The 23,931-nt window shown below is 41.5% G+C and overlaps 1 protein-coding gene across 1 annotated transcript; it reads left to right on the forward strand.

Annotated features, from left to right (window-relative positions):
• Positions 1–22,505: 22,505 nt before the first annotated feature.
• LOC122042960 lies at positions 22,506–23,568 on the forward strand. The gene is made up of 3 exons (XM_042603371.1): positions 22,506–22,813; positions 22,891–22,996; positions 23,072–23,568. The coding sequence occupies exons 1-3, from the start codon at positions 22,656–22,658 to the stop codon at positions 23,315–23,317; spliced, it is 510 nt and encodes a 169-aa protein (XP_042459305.1). The 5' UTR covers positions 22,506–22,655; the 3' UTR covers positions 23,318–23,568.
• The last annotated feature ends 363 nt before the right edge of the window (positions 23,569–23,931 follow it).

Raw genomic sequence — 23,931 nt, forward strand, 5'->3', positions numbered from 1 at the left:
TCGTGTTGTTGCTATTGCCCAATGCCTTACTTGTTGTTATCTTGATCTCCGGGACCATTGTTATGCCCCGGCATGCGTGCCGATCTCGCGTCACGGCCTACGTGCCGATCTCGTGTCTCGACCTACGTGTCGATCTCGTGTCTCGATCTGTGTGCCAATCTCGCTTCCCGGTCTGTGCTGATTTCGTGTCCCGACCTATGTGCCGATTTCGTGTCCCGGCATGTGTGCCGATTTCGTGTCACGGCCTACGTGCCGCTAGTACCTCTCGGCCTGCGCGCCGGTGTTTTATCCCGATCTGCAGCTTGTCTTCCAGATCCAGACCGCATTCGACTCCATGCCTCCAGACCCGGCTCCACATTCAACTCCCGTTCGGCTACTCTTCCAAGTCCCGACAACTCAAGCCACGTCCCATCCGAGGGCGCCCCCTGGGTCAGGGTACGTTTTTCGTCCATATTCTCTCTGCATTTTTATTATTTTATGGCTTAGTCTTGTACTCATATATTCGTTGGATCTGCCTAGAGTATCGGGGTACCGGGGGCCGGGTCAAGCCGGTTACTAGCCGCAGGTAGCGTTGACTAGAGGACTTTGGACGACTCGGTCAACATAGGAGCCATCTCATCATACCCCCCCTCTGGGACGTCGCAACTTAGTCAACATCTCATCCACCTCACCCGGCGGTCCATCCAACTCAGCTTCCGGACGGGATCAAACTCTAATGATGATTCTCCTCATTGCACTCTTCTCTTTAGTGGCATTTATGCATGATGTCCTCTAGTTATCAGTGGCTTTCGTCTCTTGAAAGCTCTAAACTAACTTACTTTACACAAGCAATTAAGAATTCAAACTTGAATGCAACAATAGGGATAGAATTTGATGCTCTCATCTATAAAGGAACACAAGCTTTAGTGCCTCATATTACCTCCATGAATGTTATGGCTCAAAATGAGTCTTCTTCCTCAAGTATTGATATGTAGGGATGGCAATGGGGCGGGGCGGGGCCGGGTTTGCCATTCCCATCCCCGCCCCATTCTTATTTTTTCGGGTTCGGGGATTCCTCGAACCCGAACCCACGGGTTCGGGGATTCCCCATCCCCGCCCCATGTCATTAGTCGAAACTTGTGTGTTAGAGGTCCAAAGTAATTTTGTCCTAGTTAACAATATATACTCCATCTGACCTTCACTGTGGCCTCCTTCAAGAGGGATATTGTATAACTATAGTTCTTTTTCATGAACACACAAGTTTGAAGAAAGTATGTTGACAAGAATTGGCAAAATTACATCATTGTATCTCCCATCATCACAAGTATTCGGGGCGGGTTCGGGGATGGGGATAGTATTCCCATACCCACCCCAAACCCGCCCCATCCCCGAAAAATCGGGGATCCCCATCCCCATTTCGGGTTTTCCCCGCGGGGCCCCAAACCCGTGGGGAAAATTGCCATCCCTATTGATATGATGGTTTTCTTGAATGCCACAAAACTTGGCTTGTAACCAAAGGATTTCATTAATAACCAAGTATTAATTTCAATGATGCTTTTAGTTAGTCCTTAACATTACAACCATCAAACTACTACTATCCATAGGATGACAATTACATATTTCTAATGTCTTTTTTCATTGTCATAAGGAAGAAATTGTTCTTATGAAGTAGTTGCTTGGTTTCATTCTTCAAAAATTTCAACACATATATGTCAGTTCAGAAAATCCATATATGACCTTCACCAAGGTCCTCGTGTGTGGTTTCATCATCCATCCAATTGGCTACATGCTTGAGGGTTTTCTAGCTTTAAGGCTAATTTTTCTCTCTTCTATTGGTGCAATGTTAGCTCTATGATTTACCTCCTTTATGTGCTAGTCACTATTCCAAAAATTAGTAGCCGCCCATGATTTACTTCCTCCGTGTTGACCGTGGGACGAGTTGGGGGGGGGGGGGGCGCTGGAGACGAGTGTATTCATCTTTTGCCACAATGTTAGCTCTATGATATATATTCTTATTTATATAGATGACACTACAATAACTAGTAATGATAAATAACTCATCAATATCTACTCCACCTTCTTAACTAAGAATTTCCTATTTATAACTTAGACAAGGCTCAACTCATTTTTTTATTAACCTTCTTCTACATTCAGGAGGATGTCTTCTCTCTCAAAACAAATGTATTTATTAGTTTTTTCAATGAGCAAAAATGCTGGTGCGTATCCTATCTATACATCAAATATAGCTTCTCTACATCTTCCATTACTATAATCGATCCTCAAACCTATCAAAGTATTGTTGAAGCCCTATAATGTGTCATAATCACACAACTTTACATTACCTTCACCATCAATCATGCTTGTAAGTTTATGTATGCACCCATTGAACAATATTGAGAAGGTATTAAAAGATTTTTTTTGTTACCTTAGAAGTATTATTATACATGATCTTATCTTACATTGTGACTCAGTGCGTGCGTTATATGCCCTTATTGATGCTAACTGAGTTCGTTCTCTGAGGACAAATGCTCCTCTAATAGATGTGTAATATTTCTAATTAGATCTAAGCAATCTATCGTATTTCAATCTAGTATTGAAGTTTGAATACAAAGTTATTGCCAACACAATATCTAAGGTGATTGGGTTTCAATCCCTTATCTCTAAGCTTTTTCTCCCACCATTATTGCATCTAAAATTCAATCTCATAATATTGAAGTGATATATCTTGCTGCAAATTTGGTCTTTCATGCACACACAAATCAACTACTTATTTCTTATACCTTTTATGCATGATTAGATTATTGAAATCTTCAACAATCCATGAACTAGCCTAAATTGATCACCTCTTATTGACGTCAATATGCAAAGTAGCTATTATGATCAAATTCACAATTGATTCCAATCAATAATGGTTCCCACATAATTCCATATTTTTAATATTTCTTAAAATTCATAAGTTGTGTAATAATTTTGATCAAAATGAATATATATATATATATATATATATATATATATATATATATATATATATATATATACGTTCTAGCTAGTGCAAGAAGAAAGATCTTGGTTTCCGTTTTAAGTTTTAATAACTCATACAAAGTCAAAGTCAACCTCAATCATTATTATTATTATGACTTGCTTCATCCTCGAAGAAAAAAAAACTCAACATAAACATCACAGTTGGTGTTTATTTATGTTCTCATTTGTAGGAATATGTAGCTTTCCGTTTTGTTGTCACGATAGGAAGTCTGGCCACTGCCATAAATTTTAATAACTCATACAATGTCAATGTCAAAGTCAAACTCTTTTTTATATTATTTTTTCTTTTTAATTTTGATTGTCTTCATTCCCGAAGAAAAAAAAACTCAACATAAATATTGAGGTTTGTGGTTACTTATGTTCTCATTTTTAAGATAAAAAAAACCACGAATTAATTACAAGGCTTCAGATTTCTCAATCGAGAGCATAGATATATTTCTGAGAAATCATTTTCAGTTCCCATCATTCTCGTTCCATATCTTTAACCGGTTTAGTTTCTTCCATGTGATGCTTGTTTTTGGCTTCCGGTTTAGACTTTCGATTGAACAGTCAATATATGTAATGAGAAAAGAACTTCAAAAAGACTTTCGATTCTGAACAGTTCCATGTGATGCTTGTTTTTGGCTTCCGGTTTAGACTTTCGATTGAACAGTCAATATATGTAATGAGAAAAGAACTTCAAAAAGACTGATCATATTGTCTATGGCGGCAACTGTTCAGAATCAATTACAGAAATCTTCTCCCTCTGTAACTCTTTCACAGCCTCTAAGAGATCCTTCAGCAATGGCTGATTAACATCAGCCCTGAGATTGGGCTGAAGCCCTTGCACGAATGACTAGTAGTTTGATCCACAGCTTGATGTGTTTCTGGAAGCCCAACAAAGTGCCTCTATTTCTTCTTATGCTTGCTAAGCATAGCTCGTCAAGGACAACTGACAATTTCACTTGTGGTAATACTTTAATTTGTTTGCATCCCAATAAAACATGCTCTAACTTGTGATTTTTCTTCTATCAAAGCGCTAGGGAAAAATAAATTTGTATCTTTCAACATCATTAGACTTGCTAGTCAACCAAATCTTTCTTTATTTGTCTTTTTCTCAATTAATAGGTATATTATTATAGTCTCACATATCAACTAAGATATTTACTGATGATCTAAATATATTTTTATACCATATTAAATATATTTTTAATTTAGAGTTTTTTTTAATAGATACGTGTAACTTCAACTTCCTTTTTAATATTTTCATTTCTACCGTATTCATGTGCTAATTTTATAGTTCAATATTTAACTCTAAATATATAACATAATACTAATTTAAATATCACTAAACATGTAAAAGTAGTTGCCTTAGTATTTGGGATGGCCCTTAGGACTCGTGTCATCTGTAAGTTGTTGTTTTTTTAATAATCATTGAGATTAGGTAGTGTTTTAGTAAACCATTATAAAACAGTACATGGTATACCTACACCACATGCATTAACTAGTATCCAAACATAACAGGATGGATCTTTTGCAAGCTCTCCAAACTTCACCACCATTTCAAGCTGCACACACAATGCATGCCAAAGATATGAATTAATTATTAGCTAGGTTCTGATTTGCCTTTACCTTTCTCACTGCTTCTTACTCATTAGAACCAAGCAAAAGCCACCAAGCCATTCCTTGTCGCCTTCATGTTTCTCTTTGGTGATGAGACCATCATGCAGGTCCATTAAGTTATTGCTTATTAAAGAAGAGATGCTTCAAGCTGTTTAATGTCAACTTCATCATGATTATAAAAAGGCCAGCCAGCCAGCCAGACTCCACCACTGATGAGTTCAGTGCTGAGCTGGCCACCAAGCAGAGACAAAAAAGCATATTAATTGGAAGTCTATCTGGACTTGCCTCACCACACCTTCCATTTGTTAAGCATTTGACAATGGCTAAGATGCTCTGAAGCATTGGGGAGTTGTGTTTATCTGAAGGTTGGTCTAGGGAGGGAGTGAAGGTCTCGTGGCGGAAGACAGTCGTCTGTGTAGTTGAAGCGCATTGTCGGATGAGCTTATATTGGTCTATTCATTGATTCATTCATTCATTCATTCATCACAGACATCATTAGGATGACATGACACAGATATCTCTTCATTTTTTTGTTGAATATTAAGCATAAGTTTGGAAGTGCACAAGAGCCATGTGCAATGATGAAGAATTGTCACAAAATATCTATCACAAGAAATTTTGTAGTTGAAATATTTTCATCATAAATTCTGTGATGATATGAATACATTAACACATGGCCTACATCAAAAAGACTAGAGTTTTGATGCAATAGTCAAGTGATTAGTGTATGATATTATGGTAATGGATTTGAATTGTAGAAATAAACTCTTATAATGAAGGGTAAAATTGTTTATAATAGACTCAATGTAATTTTACCCATCACGGTACCTTACATTGTCAAGAGCTTCATGCATGAACTACCTTATCATATGGGCTACACAATAACTAAATTCCAACAAATAAACAATACAAATACATCAAAAAAAAACATCACCACATTGATAGCACATTCACATTGTAGGATCGTGTGAGATCGATATAGGGAGTGGTGAATATCGATAGCTTTTTCTTTATCAAAGCGTTAATAGCAACAAAATATGTTGGTACAAGGAGTACCAGACAATCAAACCTGTGCTTTAATAATAGCAAAGATTTTTAAGTTAAGTGTTATTATTGCTCTAATAAGTTGAACTAAATATGCAGGAAAGTCCCAAGTGATCTTAGACAAACAGAAAGTTCTAGATGCAGTTAGGCAATGAATCCTTAATCAGGGGAGCTGGGCAAAATCTTGACGAGTCGAGGACATTGGGGGAAATCCTAGAGTTGAGGACGCTAGGTGAAAGTCTTAGCGGGGTCGCAGGCACCAGGTGGAACACTAGATGGATCGAGGATCAGACGTCCAGCATGAAGTCCTGATGTCTCGGACGTTGAGCAAAAGTCCAGACGATCTAGATGACCAATCTAGAAAAAGGTAATCTCTCTTGAGAGGAGTAGGTGAGGACGTGTTCCCCGAAAAGGGAAAAAAGAGTTTCAACGAAACTCAAAGTCAAGATCAGACAGTCCGAAGACTATCACAACTTATTATTCTTTATATATTATTGCTTGGACTAATCCTATTTTGCAAAAAGAATGAGTTGGAAAAAAAGTGGTCCAAACGCCCAGAGTCCAGGTGCCCGGAGTTGCTCCAGGTGCCCGGGAAAGCGTTGACGAAGAAGCACCTGAGCAGGTGCCTGGACAAGCACCCTAGCTGTTCGGCCGCCCGCACCCGGAGTGCCAAAATTTCATCAACAGGCTGAGTTGGAGCACAACTACTGGCCGGCCCATGTCAACGGTCCAGGCGCCCAAACAGGGTCCCGGCGCCCCGACATGGATAAACTGTAGGACCATAAATATGCTAGGGGGGAGGGGTGAATAGCATTCTTTGAAAATTGCGAGTTAAAATGAGTTTTACTTGGTTTGGAGCTTGTGATGACTCCTACTCCAAGGCCCGCGGTCGTCAATCACTTTCATTAGGCAATCACTATTAGTTCATAAATGGATTACAGATATTGAGTATAAGAACTGAAAATAAAACTGTTACAGACAAAGAGAAAGGAAATTGAAGAATTCTTCATTCTTTGAACTTCGAAGCAACCTTTCAGTGTCGTTGGAGTCTTTTCGGAGTAGTACTTGAATATTGTTGTATTTGATATGCATTGTGAGTGTGCAGGATACAGGTACAACAAGGAAAGTCCAAGTGTGATCTTGGCAAAGGAGGAAAGTTCAAGAATGAGTCTTGGCGGTGTAAGTCCAAGCATGTAGTCTTGGCAACGTAAGTCCAAGTGTGACTTGGCAATGGATGAAGTCGAGGAAGTGAGGAGCCTCTTGGCAAATGAAGACCCGACAATATGGACAAGGCCGAAGGAAGCTCCAGAAGGCAAGACGTGAAGGATGGGGAGACATCCGAGGGACGCGAGGCTGATGGAGGAGGCTAGAAGGCTAGGTCTAGGTTGGTCGGGCGAGGACGAGTGCATGAAAGATTGTACTCGGAGTAAAATCCTAGTTTTAGGGTTTACTGCACCGTTACTGTAGCAGTATTGTAGCGTTACTGTAGCAGTACTGTAGCAGTCGACTGATGACTGTAGCAGTCGACTGATGACTGTAGCAGTCGACTGGTGCACTGTAGAGAGCCATTGAGAGAGCCGTTGGGCTGGCACCAGTCGACTGGTGCAAGGACCAGTCGACTGGTAACGGGCAAATCAGCTTACTGATTTGCTCCAAGCTCTATAAGAAAGAGCTTGGGATGGCCGACCAAGATGACGAAATTAGACTTGGTTAAAGTCTAATTAGTAGTCTACTTGTGCTCAAGAAATCTTTGTGTACCAAGAGATCTTGGTTGGAGTTGTGGTGAGGTTTCTCCACCCACAAGGAGGTTGAGCTAGCCGGAGTTTGCCGGAGATTAATCCACTGACGGATTGAGGGATCGTCCACCTTACGGACACGCCGTGGAGTAGGAGCAAGTTATCTCTGAACCACGTAAACGCCTTGTGTTAGGGTTTGTGTTTGGTTTGTTGTCTTCTTCCTTTTTGTTTTTAGGTTAACTTTCGTATTTGTTAGTTTGTTTTTGTATTCCGCTGTGCACTAACATTATAGGAAGTAAAGTTTTAGGTGAGACGCTATTCACCCCCCTCCCCTCTAGCGAACGTCAAGGTCCTAACATTTCCGTCAATTGTCAGGTCCATAGATCCAACTGGATTTTGGTCGATTGTCAGGTCCCGCGGATCCAACTAGACTGTTGGGATATGTCCGATGCGGGTGCATGCTAGAATACGTTTCGTAAATATACGCAGCAGAAAATAAAACAATAATAATTCCTAATTATTGCATCACACACACCACACGCATATAAGGAAATAATGCGTCAAACATGATCGCATATTTACGGGTAGTAAATTTACACTAGGTATACCTTACGGATGACCTGTAATGAGAAGAGCATTAATTGTAGCGACGTTGTCGAACCTCACTTCTATTCGTATCCATGCCGAGCTCCTCAATACAACTCCTTGAGTACAAGTCTCTCCTTCGGAAGTTACTAGCCACGAGCGAAGAAGAGGGATCAAGAGGAAGAAGATGAGAACCACACAAAGGAGAGTTTTTCTCCCTTGTGGTGGTTACGACAACAAGAAGGAGAGCCCTCTTGTTAGCGGAGGGAGAGAGAGGAGAGGGAGAAGAGGATTGGATTTCCAAAAATCAATCAATCAAATAATGAAATTTGTATCTAATTCTCTCTTAATTACATCTATATATAATCCTCTTTAATGAGTTAGATTAGAAAGCTCAATTCAACTCATTATCCCTTAACCAAAAATTAGCTCATTAACCCCTTGGTTTGGTTCACAACTAAACCAAGTTGGTTCATGATTAATTTATGATTAAACCAAATATGGTCCAACTCTATCATAAGAGATGTATCTAATCCGCGCTTCTATTATGACAAATATTTTCATATTTATCTTATGTATGGTCCAACCAAACATTTATCTCTTGATCTAAGAATCATATTCTTTAACTTGTTTTATGTCTTTTAAAGACTCGTTAGTGTTGGTGTAGGTTGCACTAACGGTCTAACTTAGATTTTGATGAATGACAAAGTAAGTTAAGTTAGGTTTGTTATGATCTAACGATGTAACCAAGTGTGCAGGAGAAGTCCAGATAGGTCAACGAGTTGACCGGATATCTGACAAGAAATTTAGGTAGGTTGACGGGCTGACCGGATAGCTGGTACGAAGTCCAGATAGGTCGACGGGCTAATCGGATATCTGGCACAAAGTCCAACTAGGTCAACGGGCCGATCGGATAGTTGGCACAAAGTTCAGATAGGTCGACGGGCTAATCGGATGTCTGGCAAAACAGTAAGTTAAGGTAAGCCACTGGAGGGGAGTGACTTGGTGAGGACGTGTTCCCCGTTTGAGAGAACAGTAGACGTCGATCCAACTTAGATCCATTTCAAAAATCTAAGTTGAGATCTTGACTAGATTATGGTCTCGAGCTCGAGGAGAAAGAATCTAATTAATACTCTATTTTTATAATTGTGCCAACTTTTATTTTGCAGGGTAATATAATGTTTATTGCCTCGAACTAATCTTTTTCTTGTAGGAAAAAGCTTTGTTGGAAAAGTGGTTCGGGCGCTCTGAATGCAATAGTCTATCTTGTAGAAAACATGGAGCGCGCTGATTGGCTGGGCCGACATCACAGTCCAGTCGCCCGGAGCTACCTATATAAGAAGCCTTCCGCCAGAGCATGAAACACAACTTTCTATCATAATTGCTCTATTGCGCACTGCTCCAAAGACGCTCCTGCGACGTTGCAAAGCACCTCCGACAACCTATGACTCAGTTTAAATTTCCTTATTGTCGGTAATTCAGTTTTATAGTTCTTGTACTAATCGTGTAACTCTTTTCATGAACTATTAGTGGATTGCCCAATGAAAACACTCAACGAGTGCAGACCTTGGAGTAGGAGTCGACGAAGGTTCCGAACCAAGTAAAAACTTGGTGTGTTAGCATTGTTCTTATTTTTCTGTTTCCGCTTCTTACTCGATTAAATTTCAACGATCGCTATTCCCCCCCCCCCCCCCCCCCTCTCTAGTGAACTTTACGATCCAACAAGTAGTATTAGAGTAGGTACCGCTCTGATTTGATGCAACCACCAATCAGGGAAAGGGGGTGATTTTTTTTCTTTTTGGTTTTAAGTTTTTTTAATCCAAATCGGTATAATTACCTCTTTGGAAAATTCTTTTTTGTAGAAAATTAAAATAAACTAGTGCAACACCAGTTCAATTTTTTTTTCTCACACACTGCTAAATCTAAGACCAAGTCTTGGGATCCTCTTCCTTGTTTTTTTTGTGTGTAAGAGTTATGGCCCAAAATGAAGGATACAACACCGTCTGTCCTCCCCTGTTCAATGGTGACAACTTCTCGTAGTGGAAGAAGCGAATGGAGGTCTATCTGAAGACCGACTTCGACCAGTAGTTCAGCATCACCAGAGGCTACAAGGCTCCAGTTGATAATGTCAGAATTCTGATGGATCCGGAACAATGGAATTCAAAGATGAAGAAGAAATCCCAAATAAACTTCAAAGATCTCAAGACCCTCTAGTGCGGGCTAATGAAGGAGGAACTACGCATCGACCCATATGAAAATGTGAAGGAACTGTGGGACAAGCTTATCGAACTGCACGAGGGAACCAACGACGCAAAGGTAACCAAACAAGACCTCCACTTGAATAAGTTATTAAATATTAAAATGCAGGAAGGAGAATCTGTGAGTCAACTCCACGCGAGGATAAAGGACATTCTCAACGCGCTTCACACTATCAACCACCAAATGGAGAACCGTGATCTAATAAGGTACGCTCTAAAAACATTTCCTCGAAATACATTGTGGGCATCCATCATGGATGCTTACAAAATTTCGAAGAATCTCTCTAAATTAAAACTTGACGAACTATTTTGTGAACTTGAACTCCATGAGCAGACTAACTCAAAACAGGCCTAGAAAGGAATTGCTCTTTTTGCAGGTTCCTCCAAGGAAAAAATCAAGAAACAAGCCTGAATATGAAGGTGAGTCTGACCAAGACTCAGAAGATGAAGAATACCTGGTGAACTTGGTAAGAAAAATGTTCACCAGGAGAAAGAAAAACTTCAACAGAAATGACTTGTAGAAGATCAACTCCACTAACGACCCAAAAAATGTGACTTGCTTCAGATGCAATAAGAAGGGTCACTACAAGAACGAGTGCCCAAAGCTAAAAAATAAAAAAATAAAACAATTAAAAAGAAAGCACTCAAGGTAACGTGGGACGAATCATCAGATGAATCGGATGTCGAAGATCAGGAGCACCGAAGCTACCTCACATTGATGGCCTGTGAATCAGAATCGGAGAACAAATCGGAAGGCGGGTCCGAACCTGAATTAAGTCACGAGTTCGTACTCGTTTCTGAAGGTTCCGATGAGGTATACTTTAATTTAAGCAAAAATGAACTGAAAATGAAAATCAAAATAAGATGATCCTTGAGGAAAATCAACACTTCAAGGAACAAATTAAAAATTCTAATCCAAATCAAATTATAAAACTTGAAGAGGAAAACTCAATATTAAAAATTAAAATTAGCAAACTTAAAGGACTACTAGAAAATTTTACAACTAGATCCAAAAAACTTAGATCTAATCCTTAAAAATCAAAAAGCTGTATACAATAAATCTGGGCTTGGATAAAAGCCTAGTTTAACAAATAAATCATTTATATCACTAGTAACTCAAAATAAAACACAAACTAAAGCTTGAGTTCCAAAAGCATACCTAACCACGCAAGTAGGAATTAACCAATACTATATATCTAAAAATAAAATATATTATGTAAAATCAAATAACCCGAATCTAAATCCAAAATCTAAAACTAAATCAATTAAACCAAAATTGAACCATAGAAAGAACTACAAAACTAACTCAAACTCAAACTATCATCAAGTCTATTATAATTACAAGAGTAACCAACATAAACCCAAAATCAAAAATTAAGAAATCCAGATCAATAATTCAAGGGGAGGTTCTAAACTAGTTGGAATCTCCAAAAATAACCTACCCGACAGGGTAATTAAGATTAGAATAAAAAGGGACGAAGTTTAACTTGACCTACGGTACTGGTGAAGTTTTGGATGATAGTAGGTTAGGAAAGCTCAGTCTATGCATGTCTAGGAAGATATGACTTCAACCTGATGTATTTGGCTGAGTGGAACTAACTGAAACTACCTCTTACGAATCTTAACTAATTAGACCAAGGTTTTGTACTAAGTTCAGTGGATAGGACTATTTGGAAAATCTTAAAGACATGGTTACTCTAAGGATGTCCAGGTGACTCACCATAGCCTAGAAGTTTATTCAAAAAATGCATGTTTGTTGAGCCCAATGCTAAACCTGAATTTAACACAAAATTAAACCAAACCTTGAAATTGAACGTAACTTATCTCACAAAAATTATAAGATTCCCGGATTGAAAACATAGATCAGATGAGATGACTAAGAACTTAAATTAAAATTCAATTAAAATAAAATAAATTAAATTAAATTAAAATTAATTAAATCAAATTAAATTAAATTAAATTAAATATAATTTAAGTTAAATTAAATTAAAATTAAAAAGAAAGGTACAAGATAAACATAGACTAGTCATCAAAAAAGGGGAAGGCTTTGTCGGGAAGCTCTTTCAGGAGGCGAGCCCGGTCCAGGAAGGTATCCGGGGGAAATAACCAAAGAAAGCCTTGCTCATATAGCTGCAGTAAGGCCCCTGCGTCACCATAGTAAATCATTCAGTCGATAAGATTGCCTATCTTTGTCCTGAGCTCTTTGGAGGATAGGTAGGTGGCCTTATGAGTTGTCAGATGAGAGCTCTCGCCCTCTTAATATTCTTTCAACTCTTCCCCAGCTTTAAGGGCTTTAGCCTGTGCCTAAGTTAATTAATTCTAGGTGGGTGGTCGTTGTCTCTGCCTTAGCCACTGAGAGTTCATCTCGTAGAGACTTAAAAGCAGCCTCAGATGCCTCCCACTACTTCCGAAGGGCAGCGTCTCAGTCAGCGCCAGCTGACAGATCTATCTTTTTAGCTGCCAGGTCCCTCTTCAGAGCATTGTGTGCCTCTTGAAGCTCTTGCAGTCGTGAAGAGATGGTGGTCACTTTTGCTTCCCTCTCTTCCAGATCGGCTAAGATCTGGGCACGCCCCAGTCCCTCAGACTTAAGCTTGAACTCGATAGTCTTCAGGGCAGTTTGCAGGGACTATACTTTCTTTAACTCCACATGAGCTAGGCCTCTGGCGGCTCGGGTCTTCTCCTCCATGGTTTGTAGATAGAATCGGATCAGGCTGTCAGTAGTGGTCAGGTTAAAAATGTGGCTAGTAGTCGTAGGAGATGCCAGCTCCTGGAGACGAGCCTTCAAGATCTCGTTCTCTCGCTACAGACCGACCTTGTACTGCGATAGGCTAAGACCCATAACATAGGTCTGTCAAGAGCAGGGGAGGATTAACATTATCTCAAGGATATGAAAAAGAAACAGATAAAAATCACCAATACTAGCCGTTGTGAGAACAAGTCGGCCAACTCCAATTGCATGCCTCCCAAAACTTAGTCGGCAATGGTTTTCCATGAGTCAGCCAGAGCCCTGTGGAGTTGCACCTGACCACAGTGGGGAGAGGTGCTGTCAGAAGGAATGGAGACCAGCATTTGTAGAGACGGCGGCTGGAAGGATGAGGTGAAGGCATACCAGCTCTTGAGGCGCTCCTTGGGACGGGAAGAAGAAGCAGGTGCCAAAGTGGGCACCTGGCTTGAGGACGGTGGAGCGGAAGGTGTGAAAGCCCCGAGCTAGTCTCCCACTCGAGAGCTGGTCTACTCTGGGATGAAGACGAGAATAGGAGAAGAGGTCACAACCTCTATTGCCGAGGGAGGGGTCACCCAGGCGGGGGTTTTGACTTTGGAGGAAGCTCGAGACTCAAGTAGCCTCTGTGGTGAAGACTGGACTGACGGAGTAACACGTTGCCTTTTGCACTGAAGGTGCAAACACTGCTCGGGAGCTGGAGAGGGAGCCCTCTAGCCTGCAGTTGCCTTTGTGGGGAGGGATTCAGTTCCAAGGGTCTCCCGTCCCCAGATTGTTGTGATGAAGCCTCTGCGGAGGTGCTAGCCTGAGGGGCCTGAGGAATTTCCTAGCCTGCTAAAATCTCTCGGACCCACTTCTATAGGATGTCGCTAGACATCGCGAAAGAGTCAAGAGCGAAAGCTTGAAACATGACAACTTCTGTAAGAAAAAAAGTATACCTCAGTTAGTAGAGATGTAAAAAGAGAGTAAAGTAATCTTACCAAAAGGTGCGCTCAAGGGTATCTGGATGGGGTTTAGCCCAAAGATATATAGCACACTTTACCACAACAAAGAAGGGAGCCACAATTGCACTCCTTCCAGTTTTTCAGAGGTGGTCAAGCAAGCAGGCTGGTGTTGATGATCCCGTAGCTCAAAGGGAGAAGGAAGATGGAGGTGGCATTCGACAGGCCAGGTCACGGTGTCAGGTAATTGGACGTAGAAAAAGTGAAACTTCCAGCCTTTATTGGAAAAAGACATGCTGTCAAAAAACTTATACCCAGTCCTAGATTGCACCATGAAGACGTCGGGTTCAGAACGCTTGAGGAAATAGAATTAGTGGAAAAGTTGAGGAGTCAAAGGAACTTGATACAAGCGACAAAAAATCACCATTCCACACATGGAGCGGAAGGCGTTGGGAGTGAATTGGGATAAAGGGATACCAAAATACTTACTCAAGGATGAGAAGAAGGAAGGAATGGGAAATCGCAAACCGCCAAGAAGCTGATCTTTGAAGAAGGTCACGAAGCTGGTGTGGGGGAGGATATGGATGGTCATCAGGCCCAGGGAGGCGTAGTTGATATCCATCGTCGGATAACCTCAAGCTGGATCATACAGATTTAAGGTCACTCCTATCTAAATCTGAATGAAAATAGGCATACCAGGGCACTATTGTATCTCCGACCATTATCTAATCAACAAACGAAGGTGTAATGAAGGAAGAAGAAGAAGTACTTACATGAAAGGGAAGGTTAGCAAGCAGAAATGAGTAAGGGAAGAGAGATTGGAGGAAGACGATGTGCTAGCGAGCCACTATGAGAGGCCTTTAGGGTTTTTAAACTAAAACTCTTAAAGAGCATCGGGAGTCAAACTGGACAATTGAATGGCGGAGCATACTATAACCGTCAGATCAAGGGACAGAAGCGCCCTGGGGTTGTGTACAGAAAGCGTGCGTCAGACATCATCACAAGTAAAGCTCAGGGGGCACGTGTCAGCTCCCTATGAAAGGGCATTTATGATGGACATGATAGGGAAATCATAGAGGTGATATGCAAATAGGAGCACCCTACCTCATGAAGACCATGCCTTGAGGATCGAAAATTCTAGGTGACGACCACAGGAAATGAAGCAAGAGATGGCGGGAAATGTTAATCAAAATTTAGCGCCTCCACCCATCCTCAAAATTAGAGTAAGGTTCAAATTTGACTAAAGTCTTATGTAATGTACTTTGTGATCGCAGGAACATTAGGCTAAGTCCACTAGCCCAACTCCTTCTGAGCCACAAGTGCTGCCCTTCCAAGTCAATCTCTAGTCAGGCTTCCAGACCAATGCCGATCAGGTTTCCAAACCAATTCCTGGTTAGGCTTCCAGACCAATCCTGATTAAGTTTTCAAACTAATTCCCAATCAAGCTTCCAGACCAACTTTCGATAAACCTTCCAAACAAATTCTCGGTCGGGATTCTAAACTCTCGCCCTAGCGTGAGTTATAAGTAAGCATGCTCTCACGACCAACGACCTCCCGGTCGGTATTCCAGACTCTCACCTCAGTGCAAGTTATAAGTGAGCTTGCTCTCATGACCAACGACCTCTCAGTTGAGATTCCAGACTCTCGCCTCAATGTGAGTTATAAGTGAGCATGCTTTCACGCCTCCAAACTCTTGCCCCAGCGCGAGTTATAAGTGAGTCTGCTCTCACAACCAACGACCTCTCAGTCGGGATTCTAGACTCTTGCCCCAGCGTGAGTTATAAGTGAGCATGCTCTCACGCCTCCAAACTCTCGCCCCGGCGCGAGTTATAAGTGAGTCTGCTCTCATGACCAACGACCTCTTGGTCGAGATTCGAGACTCTCGCCCCAGCAAGAGTTATAAGTGAGCATGCTCTCACGCCTCTAGACTCTCACCCCAATGTGAGTTATAAGTGAACATGCTCTCACGACAAACGACCTTCCAGTTGGTATTCCAAACTCATGCCCCAGCACAACTTATAAGTGTGTCTGCTCTCACGACCAATGACCTCTCGGTCGGGATTCCAGACTCTCGCCCCAGCGCGAGTATAAATGACCATCCTCTCACGACCAACGACCTCTCAATCGGGATTTCAAACTCTCACTCTAGCCCGAGTTATAAGCAAGCATACTCTCGCACTTAACAACTCATGGGTCATCTTTCTGCACTCTTGTTCCCGCGTGGGTGATAAGTAAGTAGAGCCTTCACTAACCCCCCTTCAGGGTCTACATAAAGTAAGAAAGTGCCCGGTAGGAAAGGAAAAAAGAAACATGAACAAACACCGAAACCCAATTAGATATGCATTTATTTGATAAAATATAGGAGACACCCCTCAAAATCTTATTTTTACATTGGAGACGTCTAAGTGATCAGAGTTCTCTTCTAGTATCACAGCCGATCGACACCTTGGGGCAAAAGTGTTCTGCTTGACTTGCCTGCTCCAGATAAGCTCGTGCTTGAATCAGCTCCGCCTTGGTGGACTGAATAATGCGATGTTGTTGAGCAATGGTTACGTCTTTAAGTCAGTTTTCGTGTTAAAGAAGGGCTATGAAAGAGGTGTGTTTCTCTTTTAAATAGATCAGGAATTGGGCTTGACTCTCTAGGTCTGAATAAGCTTTCTGTTTCAACACTACTTCAGTCCGAACCTGAGATTTAGCGACTAACCAAGGTTCCTCAATTTCTCGGCGAAGAGAAGATTGGAGATCTCTATTTTGCATCATCTCGGCTAAGGTCATACCCCTTTGGGTAAGCAGTTGAGTCGTCTGATCCAATTGTTGAAGGAGACGTCTGTTCATTCGACTCAAAATTCATATCCATGGGTAAAGACGTCAGTAGAAAGAAAGTACGACTCTATGGATGGTGATCGACCTCCTTTTAAACAAGAGGGGAAGGGGAAAGCAACTTATGCAAAAGTTAAAATGACCTTTCTTCCTAGGTTGATTGAGTAGTTAAACAGGTTATACGATCGAGGATCTGGGGAAAGTAGCAGCATTTAAGTTCATAATGGCGAAATAAATGAAACCAGGGTTTGAGTCTAGTCAGTCGAACCTGAGCCTCCTTCGACTAGACTTGGGGGGAGACTTGTGTACGATGCATAATGGTAGGGCTTGGCCGTCGGAAGTCAAGGAGACATATCAGTCAGAAGTCAAGGAGATATGACAGTCAGAAGTCAAGGAAACGTGGTAGTCAGAAATTAAGGGGGGTGGCAGTCAACAGTCAGGAGGACGTTGTAGGACCATTGCTGCCGGCTAGGAGGGGGTTGTTGGATAGCCCTGTAAACACAAAAACAAACAATCCTTCCTTGAACTCTTTAAGCTAACACTTGCATAAATAAAGCAAAGCAATAAACTAAAAACATAAAGAACGAGGCACAAGATATTTACTTGGTTACAACCGATGTGGTTGTTAATCCAAGGAAGTTGAAAGTACTAGAATACTCTTTCAGGCGGAGAAGTCTCTTACAACATTGACGCGCAGAAATAGAAGCTCAACTACAACTCAAGAGTATACAAGCGTTGAAATTAATTACTTGGAGTTCGTTTCTAAGCTTCTGGACCAAGGCTATATTTATAGCCTTGGTCGGGGCGCCTGGAAGAGTTCCGGGCGTCCTGGGGGGATAAAACTTTATCCCCCAACGTTCAGAACGCGAATGATGCAGCCTGGTCAAATCTCTTGGTCCGGGCGCTTGGAGCCATTCCGAGCGCCTCGGACTACTCCAGGCGCCCGGAATGGTTCCGAGCGCCCCGGAGCAAAAAGTCAATAATGGTTGACTTTTTGTCCGGGACCTCTTCTCCAGTTAAGTCCCGCCTCGGTCTGGTTCTTCTGCTCCGAATCCGCTCGCTTGGGTGATCTTTGCCATCCGGAAGAGGGCTCACTCGAACCCAAGTTCCGGTCTTCTTGAGCAGCCTTCCGCCCCGGCGTCTCGTCCCTCGGAATCGCTGCGTGTTAACTTCTCGTCCACCAGTGTACTCATTCGCAGTCTTCGTCCCTCGGTCGCATCTCGTCCCGACCTTCTCGCTAGCTGCGTCTCTTGCTCCCCGAGCAATCTTCCACTCCGGCTTTCGTCCCTCGGAACCACCGCACGCTACCTTCTCGTCCGCCGGTGTACTCTTCCGCAGCACCTCGTCTCTCGGATGCACCACGTGTCGTCCTTCTCGCTAGCTGCGTCTTCTGCTCGAGTACCTGTGCTCCTAAGCTCCTGCACACTTAGACACAAGGTTAGAAACACGTAGAACCTAACTTAACTTGTTGATCACACCAAAACAACCTTGGGGTTCCAACAATCTCCTTCTTTTTGATGTGATCAACCCAAGTTAAGTTAGGGTTAAAATAGACATGAAAATTAAACAATTTATATTGCAATAACGTGCATCAAGATAGAAAAATTAAATTTAAAATTTTTTTCAATTTTTTACCTTCTACCTCCCCCTAGACTTATACTTTCTTCTCCTCCTCTTTGATCACATAAAAAAATGGGGTACAAAAAGAATAAAAGGGTTGATACTTAGAAAAAATTATAAAAATTTATTTAAATGATTTTCTGGAAAATATTTCTAAGTCAAGAAAAATTTCTAAGTCAAAAATAACTTTTGAAATATTTCTAAGTTTTCGTCATCAAAATTAAGAATTTTCTCAACAGAAAACTTTATGCATAAAAAATTTTTAGAACATGTAAAATAATTTAAAATTTTCTATTCATTTAATTTTAATTTAATTTTATTTTTTAATGCTTTTATCAGAAAGTTTTAAATTTCTATTTTAATATATCATAACTTCTTAAATCATATTTTTTCATATTTAAAGCAACAAATATTAAACGTGCAAAAAATTGTATCATGTTAATTTCCATTAATAGTTTGTTGAGATATTTTAATCGACAAACTATTTCTTTTAAAAAATTCTTTCGATAACATAATTTGTAATTCAAAATAATATTCGAAGAAAATTTTCGGCAATATTTATAACTTGCAAAATTCTTTTATCAAAATATTTTGTAATTCGTAAGAATGTTTGGACAAATTCTTTTATCAAAATATTTTGTAATTCGTAAGAATCTTTCGTCGAAACATTTTGCAATTCGAAGAATTCTTTTGATAATATTTCTAATTTGCAAGACAAGTTTGACAATTGATTTTCTAATCCGAAAAACTCTTTCGATGATTTCATTTCTGATTCGAAAAAATCTTTAGGCAATTTTTCGATTGTTTTAATCAATTGTTCAGAAGGTAGAGGCCATACCTTACTTACCTCGTCGGCCGTTGGTTCTCCCCCTTTTGAATTGCTTTCTTCCGAAGATTCTCCCCTTCATCGATGCTCAGTGAAGAAGGGTTTTCTGTGTCCTCGAGATGTACTTCGGCTGTTGCGGCACTTATCTCGGTTTCAGACTCTTCAGATGACGGATCCGTGTTGGATTCAGCCTCGACTTGTTCTTTGTAGAGTTTCAAGAATTTTTCCCAAAGTTCTTTTGCGCTTTTGTATTCTCCGACTCTGTCGAAATTTTCATTTGGTATTGCGCTTAGAATGTGAAACTCTGCCCGAGCGTTTGCCATAGACTCGTCACGTTGCTTCTTGGTCCAGAGGCGTATCTTGATTTCTTCTCTGTTCGTGTTCTTCGGTGCTTCATAACCAAATTTCATTATTGGAAAAATACCAGAATCAGAGTTTAGATATACCTCAATTTGTTGCTTCGATAAAGAGAACTCCCCCTCGAATGTTGGTGGGTAGTCGCTAGCTCCGACCATGATTTTGTTGCTTCAGACGGCGGTTAGTCCTTCTGAGTCGTCTCGGCTTTGATACCACTTGTAAGATCGTTGTGACCGGCTAGGAGGAGGTTGTTGGATAGCCCTGTAAACACAAAAACAAACAACCCTTCCTCGAACTCTTTAAGCTAACACTTGCATAAATAAAGCAAAGCAGAAAACTAAAAACATAAAGAACGAGGCACAAGATATTTACTTGGTTACAACTGATGTGGTTGTTAATCCAAGGAAGTTGAAAGTACTAGAATACTCCTTCAGACGGAGAAGCCTCTTACAACGTTGACGCGCAGAAACAGAAGTTCAACTACAACTCAAGAGTACACAAGCGTTGAAATTAATTACTTGGAGTTCGTTTCTAAGTTTCTGGACCAAGGCTATATTTATAGCCTTGGTCGAGGCACCTGGAAGAGTTTCGGGCGCCCTGAGGGGGATAAAACGTTATCCCCCAACGTTCAGAATGTGAATGACGCGTTCTGGTCAAATCTCCTGGTCCGAGCGCCCGGAGCCATTCCGAGCGCCTCGGACTGCTCCGGGCGCTCGGAATGGTTCCGGGCGCCCCGGAGCAAAAAGTCAACAGCGGTTGACTTTTTGTCCGGGACCTCTTCTTCGGTTAAGTCTCGCCTCGGTCCGGTTCTTCTGCTCCAGATCCGCTCGCTTGGGTGATCTCTGCCATCCAAAATAGGGCTCACCTGAACCCAAGTTTCGGTCTTATCAAGCAGCCTTCTGCCCCCGCTTCTCGTCCCTTGGAATCGCTGCGTGTTTCCTTCTCGTCCACCAGCGTACTCATCCGCAGTCTTCGTCCCTCGGTCACACCCCGTGCCGACCTTCTCGCTAGCTGCGTCTCTTGCTCCCTGAGCAATCTTCCGCTTCGGCTTTCGTCCCTTGGAACCACCGCACGCTTCCTTCTCGTCCGCCGGTGTACTCTTCCGCAGCACCTCGTCCCTCGGACGCACCACATGCCGTCCTTCTCGCTAGCTACGTCTTCCGCCTGAGTACCTGTGCTCCTAAGCTCCTGCACACTTAGACACAAGGTTAGAAATACACAGAACCTAACTTAACTTGTTGATCACACCAAAACAACCTTGGGGTTCCAACAGACGTGACAGTCAGCAGCCAAGGAAAGAAGAGGTAGGACCACCCGGTGTCGTCAGACGCATGATGCCCGGTTGGGTGCTTATAGATCAAGATCCAAGATTTGAATAAGGATATGCAGTCGGGGTGATGCCTGGCCTGATCTGACTGGTCAAGTTTTCACAATTCAATTATATCTAGGCCTGGTTCTCTCAGTAGGTCAACTCTCAGTCAGCTCTTGAGCGATCTCACCACAGCTCTCCCTACCCCTCAAGACTTAGGCCAAGTATTATACCTGACAGATAATCCCGAGCTGCCCCTAGTCATATCCGGGTGGGACAAAAGGCACTACGCGACAACAAGGTCAGGGTATCGTAACCGTCTGTCAGAGAATAACTGTTGTATGTCAGGGAATATTCCAATGGTCCATGATCATCTGCAAATGGAATCTTCTTCCAGTCCACAAGAGGGTGTCACACGTCCTCCATCACCAAACAGGTCCTGACACCCAATATTCCCTGACATCAGTTGGGCTCCAGAGGTACGCACTGTCATATAAAAAAGGGAGGTCTTCTCCTTGAGCGGGTACGCTTTCTCGCACATTCGTACTTGTCTTCTATTTTTCTTTCTCCTTCGTACACTGTTCTTATGGGAAAAAGTACCTGACTTGAGTATCAGAAGGTCTGCTCCGAGGACTTTTTTCCTGATTTCTGGCCTCTAACGTTTCGTGTGCTTGTCTGAGTGCCCGCATAGCTCAAGTACCGTTGGCTTAGTTACCGCCATCCGTCAACGCCACGTTGGGGTTCATTCTCGGGGGTACATACGATAATGGTGTCATAGTCGTCTTTCCGTCAACACCAGCAACAGCTCATCCAACTTTCGTCTGACTCAGATTTCGAACAGGATTAATATCGATTTTAAATTTTTAGTAGGTTAATTTTAAATTTAAATCCTATATTGTTCAGGATAATTTCTATCGGTTTAATAATATTTATATTACAATAATTATAATTTAATCACTTTTACTATACATACTTAATTTATTTTAAAATATTTATATTATAATAACTCTGATTTCATATCTAATATAATATGTATTTAATATATTTATCTAATATTTATATTATAATGATTATAAAATCGTGACGATTACAATTCAGATTTATCATTAAATATTATTGTGACTATAAATTATAACTATTAGTATCTAGATTTATCCTATTCAATAATATTTAGGGGATGTTTGATTAAATGATAAAAATTACTATGGATATGAGTTTGATAGTAAAGTGAAATAAGAATAAGAATGAAAATGAAACCCTTCAAATTATATGAGTTTAGTTGATTCCCATAAATCTAGTAATTATTCTCAAAATATCATTTTTAAATCCATAATTTAAACATTATCTTTTAATATTACTGTTCTTAGTATTTACTATGGTCGGGATACCATAATAATATCGACAGCTGTAAATAAAAATATGGAGATTGTTTTTTTTCTTTTTGCTAAATTGGAAAATAAATCATCCAAAAAATCGAACATTTTCCTTGCCGCATATATCGCTCCCAGCTAAGCAATCGATGGCTGTGACTCATCACCACGCACGCGGTATTTATCAACATGAATATTGAAATAATCGATTCGTATACACGCACGCTAGTCACGTGGGCGACACGTAACGTCACCTCACCACCTCACCTCGCCTATATTTATGTTCCTTCTCATCGTCCATTAACGCCTGCTTCAGCCTCCTCCTCCGTTTCCATCTTCATCCTTTCTCCTCCTCTGCTTTTGCCTTCCTCCCCTGCTTTCCTTTTTTTGCTTGTAAATCGATAGAGGCAAGAGAAGGTAATTCGCGTTCATCATTTGCATACAAAAATGTTGAATAACAGTAGGGATGGAGCTCTGCCGCTGGCTTCCTTGAACCACATCTCCATCGTTTGCAGATCGGTGGAGGCGTCGCTCGATTTCTACCAAAACATACTCGGCTTCCTCCCCATCCGCCGCCCCGGCTCCTTCGCCTTCGATGGCGCCTGGTATTTCTTTCGCTCCTCCGCTCCTCCTCGTTTCCCACTCTGTTTTTTTCCCCTACCATCTTCACGCACGCATTCAGGTTATTCAACTACGGAATCGGCATCCACTTGCTTCGGAGCGAGGACCCTGAGAAGATGCCCAAGAAGAGGGAGATCAATCCCAAGGACAACCACATCTCCTTCCAGGTAACGTCTCCTCGTCCTTCGCGTCGCTCGGTGACAGTGTAAAATTGATTAGGGAACATTTAATGAACGGTGCAGTGCGAGAGCTTGGCGTTGGTGGAGAAGAAACTGAAGGAGCTGGAGATACCGTACATCCAGTGCCGCGTGGAGGAGGGCGGGATCTACGTGGACCAGCTCTTCTTCCACGACCCGGACGGCTTCATGATCGAGGTCTGCAACTGCGACAACCTGCCGGTGGTCGCCCTCTCCGGCGAACCCATCATGGCCTGCAAGCGAGTCGCCTCCCTCATTTCCCAGCAGCACCAACATCAAGAAGCCGTGTAGCGCCTGGCTGGCACTGCGACCACGGTAATAATCAGATCAGGCTCAGCGGCGCATCGTTAAATGGGAATCTGTCGGACTGTCTTCGTTTTTTTTCTTTTCTCTTTTGGTTTTGTATCTGTTTGGATTGTGCGTAGCAGCCAAGGTTTAGGTGAGGACGGCGATTAGCATGAAACAATCGATTGTTTGTGGAGGCCAGTTGTCACTCCTCGTCACGTCATGTTCATCAATCAGTGAACTTGTTTTACATGCAATATTCTCCTCCTCCTTCCTCGGTTTTGGTTTGATTGAAAACGTTGTTTTTAGACGCTCTTTAGCTTTCTGTAGACGATGTCAATTTATTTTTTTTCTTCCTCTTATTCTTGCTAATCGTTCCTCTTTCTCTGCTCCACCAATAAAAGTGTTTGTCCTTCTTCTGTGTTCCACCGCCACCACAAATATTTTCTCTTTGATCTCTATTTACTCCGAGAATAGAAACATAAAATACCAATTATATATAAATGCATTTTGAATAGTTAAGAGCATCCACATTGATGGATGTTATAATATTTATCATCTCATCAAAAAGTGTTGGATCTACATATCACATATATATTATATTAATATATCCATTCTCT

This window comes from Zingiber officinale, chromosome 2A (assembly GCF_018446385.1).
Source record: "Zingiber officinale cultivar Zhangliang chromosome 2A, Zo_v1.1, whole genome shotgun sequence".
Classification (NCBI taxonomy): domain Eukaryota; kingdom Viridiplantae; phylum Streptophyta; class Magnoliopsida; order Zingiberales; family Zingiberaceae; genus Zingiber; species Zingiber officinale.

Excerpts from the sequence above, each read along its gene's own strand:
- LOC122042960 (XM_042603371.1), top strand. The coding sequence starts at position 22,656 with ATGTTGAATAACAGTAGGGATGGAGCTCTGCCGCTGGCTTCCTTGAAC. Across the intron at positions 22,814-22,890 it reads TTCGCCTTCGATGGCGCCTG|GTTATTCAACTACGGAATCG; the intron begins GTATTTCTTTCG and ends GCACGCATTCAG. Across the intron at positions 22,997-23,071 it reads ACAACCACATCTCCTTCCAG|TGCGAGAGCTTGGCGTTGGT; the intron begins GTAACGTCTCCT and ends TGAACGGTGCAG.